The sequence below is a fragment of the Podarcis filfolensis genome, assembly GCF_964270895.1.
Source record: "Podarcis filfolensis genome assembly, chromosome: 10".
NCBI lineage: Eukaryota > Metazoa > Chordata > Lepidosauria > Squamata > Lacertidae > Podarcis > Podarcis filfolensis.
In genome coordinates this window covers 45,414,496-45,422,853 of record NC_139612.1, presented here as the reverse complement: position 1 = coordinate 45,422,853, position 8,358 = coordinate 45,414,496, and the positions used below count along the sequence as shown (strand labels likewise).

At 41.8% G+C, this 8,358-nt stretch overlaps 1 protein-coding gene across 1 annotated transcript in view; it reads right to left on the bottom strand.

Moving 5' to 3' along the window:
- Positions 1 to 2,497: 2,497 nt before the first annotated feature.
- The window catches only part of ENTHD1 (ENTH domain containing 1), a 31,037-nt gene continuing 25,176 nt past the window's right edge, over positions 2,498 to 8,358 (bottom strand). The window contains 3 exon segments of the mRNA XM_083573895.1: positions 2,498 to 2,734; positions 2,736 to 3,313; positions 6,332 to 6,772. Of these exon segments, the coding sequence (XP_083430021.1) occupies positions 2,627 to 2,734; positions 2,736 to 3,313; positions 6,332 to 6,772 (1,127 nt within the window). The 3' untranslated portion in view covers positions 2,498 to 2,626.

Genomic DNA, 8,358 nt, shown 5'->3' with positions numbered 1-8,358 from the left:
GCAACCTGCTTCTAGAAAAAGGAGATATTTACTAATGCCGTTTTGAAGTAGAAATGGATGTAGTCTCTCTTGTCCCTTTAGCCTACTTTCTCTGCATTGAGTAGAGCAAACAATTCTGCTTCATAACACAGTCTGCACATGTCCCTTTCTATAATGGCTTTACCTTTATAGGGAAATTGCTGAGCATTCTCGATGGATTCTCCCCACTTCCAGGGTGGCTTCTGGCAACCACCATTAGGGAGCTGTTTTCAAAGCTCAATTAGTCTAGCTGTTTGCCTCAAGACATAAGTGGTAGTTGTTTGACATGCATGCTCAATTTGTCCCCATATGCAGTATATCTACAAGTGCTCAGGAATTATTATAGCCCTGACTTGTTTTCTTAAGCTCTTGGGAGAAACAGACACACAGATACACCATTTATTTCAACTTAAGGATGAAAGTTATTTCTTTCATCTTATCAAGTTGGCTCTTGCCTGCAAAAGCATACATCACAATCAATGCATTGGTCTTTCTGATTCCACACGGGAAAAACCTATAGTCCTGCTGAGTTGTTCTATGAACATAGAGATGAGGAAAGAGAAAACAAGAGAGCCATTGGTCTGGTTGTAAGGCACCTGTCAGACCAGGTTTGGTGAGGCAGCACCATCCTCCATTGATGATCAGGTGGGGTGGGGTCTGATGTGGCATTGCTTCTTGGAGAGCATTTTGTCAATGGAGTTGGGCTTTCAAGTCTCAATGAAAAATGGCATGCTTTTATACCATGTTTAATGTTGGAGCAGCTTTCTTGTAAAAACACGTTTTGGTGCTTCTGCAATTTTAAATCTGTGCTATAGAATATAAATCCAAGAGTTGGGAGCTCAGGCTAGCATCTTGACGTTTAATAGGCGACAAAACAGTTCTAACATTGTCGTAAATAATAATAACAATAGCGTTACCATCGGAAAAATGCTAAATGAAAAGTTTTAAAATGCTGTTCTCTGGCAGGGTTTCAGATTCTCAGCAGAAGTTTTTGAATGGCGCTAGGTGAAATAATAGAATGGGGGGAGGAGTTACCTACCTTTCAGGGGATCTGCCCACCCCAATAATTTACAACATAATAAATATGCTTTAAAAAATCAAGTGATTAAAATAAGAGTAAAGTAATAAAGCAACATTAAAAATAGAAGCAGCAGTTGAAATAAATATTAAAACGCAGCACAATAAAAATCAAGGAAATGTCAACTGGAAGGCCAACAGAGAGAACAACACATATGGGGTGGGGTGGTGCAATGTAATTCAAATTGCAATTTGGCTACCACAGAGAACACCCTGTTCCTGGTCTTCTCTCCAACCTCTCTCCAGTGGACAGGCTGTGATTAGCCCTGCCTGTTGTTTTCTAGTAGGGCAGGCATAGGGAACCTTGGCCCGCCAGATGTTGCTGAACTACAACTCCAATCATTGCTCGTTATTGTTTTCTGGGGCTGATGGGAGTTGTAGTTCAGCGACATCTGAAGGGTCAAAGGCATTGTTGCACACCATCCCAATCTCTGAGTGGTGTCTTTAGGATGCATGGTTTATTTACACATATATACAACCTGAGCCTATGATGGAGGTGCTCACAGCATTAACACCTCAAGTGTGTCTTGTTTCTCCCATAACCACAGCCTTGGACCCCAGCAGAAATCAGCCAGTTGCTGCCTGCTTCTTTTGATGGAGTTGCTGCTGGATCATTTACTCAAGCTGCTCCATCTGTTGCTCTGGAGCTTCTCATTCCTAGCTCACGCACATACACAATTTCTAACTCTGGCCTTTGTCTTTCTAACTAACAAGCACAAAGCCACTTCCTTTGTTACCTTAATGGTCCATACTTCAGAGGCCATTATCAAGAAACTTGCCTGGCTGTTCCAGCAATGTGAATCACTGCTGGATCCAGGAATTGGAAGGGACTCAAACATTAGTGCCTACCACCCCACCCAAACCCCTCACAACAGTATCATGTTCACTTTATGACACCACATGATCTCTTCTGGGAAAATGTCACTAGTCTCTTATTGTCCCATAAGGTATTTATCAGATGGCATATACACTATTCATTGTAATTAGATGGTTTGGCTTTCTTATTGGCATTTCCATTACTGTTTCCCATTGCAGGAACTTTTAAATCAATGAACATGGGTTACGTTTTGTGTATTTTCGTCCTGTGACCTTAAGAGCCGCCAGGTAGTTTTAATGAACTTGTGTTTGGCTCAAAGGGGTCCTGTGTGCACTGATCTATTGAGCACTTATTGCAAATATTGGTGACCTCCATTTTCATGTTGTTTCATGGGTGGCATGGAATTTTAGGTATGCAGAGGCACTGAGGAATAAAAGGAAATATGGTCAGCATTTTCAGATAGTTACCTAACTGCTCTTTATTTCTGGAGCTAATGCTTTGTTTTTAGTGCTTAACTCAGATGCGTTGGTTTCCAATATTCAATAAATCAAGCTGCAATTTCAAATAATGAAAATATTAACCACATTTAAAATACAAAGATTTAAACAACAATTTATTTTTCATAACGAGAATAACAGGTACACATTTGTGTGTGCACATATATAAAAACATCTCTTTAAATTAAAACATTACTTCAGCTCTAAACTATGAGATCTAGCGAATTATGTAAAGCTGATGAGTAAGGCAAGATACATAACAGATCCAAGGTTCCTTAATTAAGTTGCCATTGTGAGTGCCAGGGTCATCTTCAGCAGTCTGGGGGAGCTGCCAAGATTTTGCTCATATTTTGCATGGAAGCCACCATATTTGTCAACTCACTACTGATAGTATGCAGCTCCTTTGCCATACTGCAGAAGTCCCCTCTAAGTCCACAAACGGCGTTTTTAATCTCTTCCAAAAGGGTCATGGCTTTTTGTTCAGTGTTCGTACAAAGGAAGTGTGTACTGGGCAGATCAGCAGCAGGAGACTCAATTGCGGCAGCCACAGGGTGTGTATCATGCACCACATTGTCTTCCCAACTCTCAGAATAAGCGCGGCAAGTTCTACGCCTACAACTATCAATGTTTTTGACCGGACATTTTGAATTATCTGGAAGAAGACTTAGGATGTTAGCATTTTCAAATACATCAGGCACTTGGCAGGGAGAAAGGGAATTTGCAATCCTTTCTTTGAGATCGTTAAAGAAAAGAGAAGGCAGTCCAGGTGGTGGTGTGAGCAAATAAGAAGGTCCACGGGAAGGAAAACAATGAGGCTGTGGGGTGTTGTTTGGAACGGCTGACTCAGGGGATGACATTGAGAAAGTGGAAAAGGAGGATGTTGTTCCCATTGAGCCGGCAGAGTCTGAAATGTACATGAAAGAAAAGTACGTAATGTTATACATTATTTGTCAAAAGTAGATATTCATTTTTAAGACCCCCTGGACCGTGCTAGCATCTTACTGAAAATAAATGGAAGTATCTAACTTACAATGTGCCATGTTTAAAGAAACAACAAACAAATTGAAAGCAAAACATGGCTTTCAATACACAATGGAATCTGGAGCTTAAGATAGTGAGATTTATTTATTTATTACCTGGATCAGCTGTTCAGCCAGATGGGGCTTGTCCATTTACATTATTGGATATGCAAGTTCAAGGAACAGGTCTTAGGAACTTCCCCTGAAACAGCAGAATGCTGGCAATGGATATGCCTTAAAGTGATCAGGCCTTTTATCCCCGTCTAATCAATACATGGAATGAGAGAAGGGCATTTATTCTTTCGCCTCAGGCAATATTACAGCTCCTGAATGGCAACACTCCACACAGCCAGACTGCATTTGTACTGTGTCCAGTGCGAGGGTCTGCTCAATAGTGTGGAACGTATGGCAACTGACACAAGAGGTGTTCCATGTGACTGATGTGGGAAGCCAGAGCATTTGCAAGAGAAAGACTAGATTCAGTAATGCAGTGAAGTTTGTAGAGAGGTCCGTTGCAACGGCATTGGGTATGCTCTGGCCGCCTCATGTGGTCCGCTGCCCCTCTCTCTCCCCAATCCCTTTTCATTTCTCCCCATAAACTCAGCATTCCTTTCCTCCTCATATGCCTTTAATCTCCTTTTCCTCACACTAAAGAAGTAATTTTGTGTTTTATTTTCAAGACTCATGAACAGGGCTGGTCCAATACAAATTGCTGCCTGAGGTGAAGGACAAAATGCCTCCCCTTCCTGTTCCATATAAAGAAGCTAAGAGGGGTAGCAGGTGAAACTTGCTTCAAGACTGACTGCATACACTGCATTCCCTCCACCCACCCCAAGAATCCTGAAAACTGTACTTTGTAAGAATGTCAGGAATTGTAGCTCTATGAGAGGTGAACTACAATTCCCAGGATTCATGGGGAGTACTTGAAATGTATGGTGTGTATGCAGCCACTGGTGATGATGGGACAGTGTACTCCACTGTATCTGAGGGCAACAGAGCAGGTCATGTGGCACACACAATTCTGTCATCCAATACCTTGCCTCTGCTACTCATCCACCCCCAAAATTGCCACCTAAGGCGCCCCCCCAGTCTTCCCAACGGTAGAGCCAGCTATCCCCATGAACATAAAATGCTTTGTGCATAACAGTTCAGCTTTTTTCATGGCTTGACACCTGGAACTCCCAAATGTTTCAGTGAGTGAGGGTTGCGGGGAAACGCTGGAAAACTTTAATTCCTTAGTTCTGACTCTTCATTTTGGGATATTCAGTAACTGTCAAATATTTGAACAGACTATTACTGACACGTAGCATTTTCTGTATAGAATTTTACTCACGTGCAAAGAAAATAAATGGATACAATCTGTTTAAAATTGTATGTATAAAGGTCAGAATGTTAAAAGACTGGGGAAATTGATATGGTATTGCAAAAGATGACCACTAGTTTCAAATAAATAATAGTTTGAGCATGATTGTGCATGCAGTTAACATGCCTCGTTTTTATATAAAAATAACGGAAGGGTGAAATCATGACCCCATAGAGAAGGAGGGATGTTAAACCCTTCCCCCATATCATGATCACTGTGAAAGTTGTTGGGCCAAATCAGACAATATGGTAGTCTTAGGGGGTGATTTTCACTCAAATTGCAGTGCAAGTGGAAAATGTTGTCCTGTTCCCCCTTTGTTGCATCCCCATTCTTGATAGGGTACCCTGCACCTGCTGTTTTAAAAGTAAAAAACAAGACATGTTAAATGCATATGCACATTTCATGCATTGTCTGGCTTGGCCCAAAATTTGTCCATCATCTTGCAAGCAAGCTATCCTTGACCTGTTTGAATTCAGTATGCAGGAATGGACTAGTTATACAAGTTCTTACAACAGCACTAAACTCATTAAGTTTCACCTTGGCTTCTGTTATTTAATATTTACTATGAAGCTTCAGAAAGGTGCCACTAAGGCTTTGTACACATTAGCAGCTTAAAATGCAGCAAGGCCGTTTTCTCCACTGCATTTCAAGTCTCATTTTTACAATGCTGTACACAGCAAAGAGGGGGTGCTGTTGTACTCAACCCAAGGCATCAAACAGCCAAATTTCTCAAGAAACTAAAGCCTACATATAGATTGCTGCTAATAGCATGTGTATTCAGCTTCAGACACCACTGGTGGTAGTCAGGGTTGGCTTACCCACGAGGCAAAGTGAGGCAGGATCCACAGGGGCAGCAGATCTCACCTCCAAGAAGTGGAATCCTGCGGTGCAATCCTTGGAGACCAGAGCACTCACCTCTACAGTGGCCTCTTGGCAAACAGGAAGACTTGCTGGTCTCCTCCCAGCCCTAGGGAGGAAATGGTGGGGTCTGCCTTCTGGGGTTTCCTGAGCTCTGCACCCACCTGGCGTGATTCACAGTGAGCCCCTTCCCCCTTCTATTGTGACAGCCTTTGATTCCCCACCTCCTCTTGCTCCCAATCTAGATCTTTATCCCCTGTTGTTCTCAATGTAAATCTTCACTCATCCCTTCTTCTTGGGGGGGGGGGGCGAGTGGGAGAGTGCAATTTTGTGGTGCACCTCAGGTGCCAAAATATATTAGGCTGGCCTTCGGGGTAGCACACTGGGCCTGGATTAGAGAGTAATATCTATGCAGCCATGACCACTTCAAAATAATGTCCACTTGATGTCCCTTTTAAATATAATAAGAATTTTATCTGCTGTGTAAAGAGAATGCTATAAAAGCAATTACTAGCATCATAGACGTTCACTAACAGTGTCTTAACATCTAGAATCAATGGAACCCAACCCCCTGGGTATTATTCACAAAAGTATTACAGTTTTGCAAAAGCTATAGAGAAAGAATTTGGATGGTGAAGCAACAGGCATGTTTCTATGATGGACATGGAAGCCACAAGCTCACCTGGCCTTGGGGTTGGTTGGCTGCCTAAGCTGGCTGGCTGTACTGTGTTTTGCCTCAAGAAGCAGAAATTTTTCAGGCTAGATTCACTAGGTTCAAATAGTTGCTGAGAAGAAGCTGGAGTTGTGGTTTTCGTTATGCTGTTTCCCAAAGAATCAAATGTTTGAAAAGTTGGAGATTGGTAGAGGGTTTCAACAGAGGCTTCAGTCTGACAGCAAACAAAATCTGGTTTGGTGTTCTGTCTGTTGGTAGTGATAAACTCTTCTGGGCCCAATGACCAAAGATCAAGCAAAGTTTCTGCAACTTTGTGGCTGTATACACTGGACTGTGTCTTCGGAGGAGATTTAAGCATAGCTTTGGAAATAATAGAACTCTTTGATTTCCTGCCTGAATCCCATTTTGGAAAAGTTAAAGGATTTCTTTCTGAGGGATTCAAATAAGTACCTGCAAGGTAACAAAAGTTATGTCACAAAAAATAACATTATTTTTTGAATGGAAGTATATAGTTTCATTGTACGGGACGCAGGTGGCACTGTGGGTAAAACCTCAGCGCCTAGGACTTGCCGATCACATGGTCGGCGGTTCAAATCCCCGCGGCAGGGTGAGCTCCCGTCGTTCGGTCCCAGCTCCTGCCCACCTAGCAGTTTGAAAGCACCCTTAAGTGCAAGTAGATAAATAGGTACCGCTTTATAGCGGGAAAGTAAACGGCGTTTCCGTGTGCTGCTCTGGTGCTGGTTCGCCAGAGCAGCTTCGTCACGCTGGCCACGTGACCCGGAAGTGTCTGTGGACAGTGCTGGCTCCCGACCTCTAGAGTGAGATGAGCGCAGAACCCTAGAGTCTGTCAAGACTGGCCCGTACGGGCAGGGGTACCTTTACCTTTACCTTTATATAGTTTCATTAGTATATTATATCTTACATGATTGCCAAGTGGCTTCAAGGTGAATACAGCTAAAAAGCAGAAATATAACAACAGAAAACTACAGTATAAAAGTTCATACAAGCAGCAGATAAAAGCTGTAAGACCAGCAGATAAAATCCAGATAAAACATCAATAAAACTGCAGGGTATCCAGTACTGTTAAAACTCCTAATAGGGCAAGTACATTAAATATATAGAGGGAATGTAAGGGGGGGAAGTATAATGTCTAGATAGTGTGCTATTAATTTTTCTTTATTATTATTTATTAAATTTGTATAACACTCTCCATCCATAGATCTCAACAGTTCACAACATTAAAATATCAAAAGTTTTTTTAAAAAACCCCACAAAATACATAACAGCATATACACTGCCACACCTGCAGATGTAAAGGAGAAGTAGAGCTGTGTGTCATCAGCTTATTGCTGACAACATACCAGTACTCCAAACCTCTGGATAATCTGACTCAGTGGTTTCATGTAGATGTTAAATAGCATAGGGGATACAACTGAACCCTAAGGAATCCCACACTGAAGGCTCCACGGGGCCAAAGAACACTCCCCAAGCATCACCCTCTGGAAATGTCCATCCCTATTTCAAACATTTGAAAGAGGGATGGACATTTCCTTATTTGAAATAGGGAATTCAAATAAGGAAATGTCCATCCCTCTTTCAAATATCAGCCATAAAACTATACTATGACTTGAATATGACCTGATGAAACCTTGTTATTTCAAGCCTGGTTTCATGTAGCTAATCTATGTTACTGCACTTAAATATCTGTAATTATGAGCTATAATAATATTGTATTCAAATTTGTCTTGCTCAAGCTGAATGCTGATTTAGTGACTATAATACAGCCCTTAATGGCTATGTGTCCTATTTAAATGCTAATCATCTAGAAGTAGTTTTCTTCCTAGGAATCTCCATACCAATTTTATTCAATTGCCTATTATACTGTACAAATTTCAGTAAGGCAAATGAATGATCAAGAGTGATAAGGAACTAGGCTATATGCAAGCACAGCAGGGAGGGGAGGACCAAGAGCTGGAAGTGCCTGACATTAAAGATCCATAAACCTGACCTCCCACCCGAACATCAAGTTCAGGAGA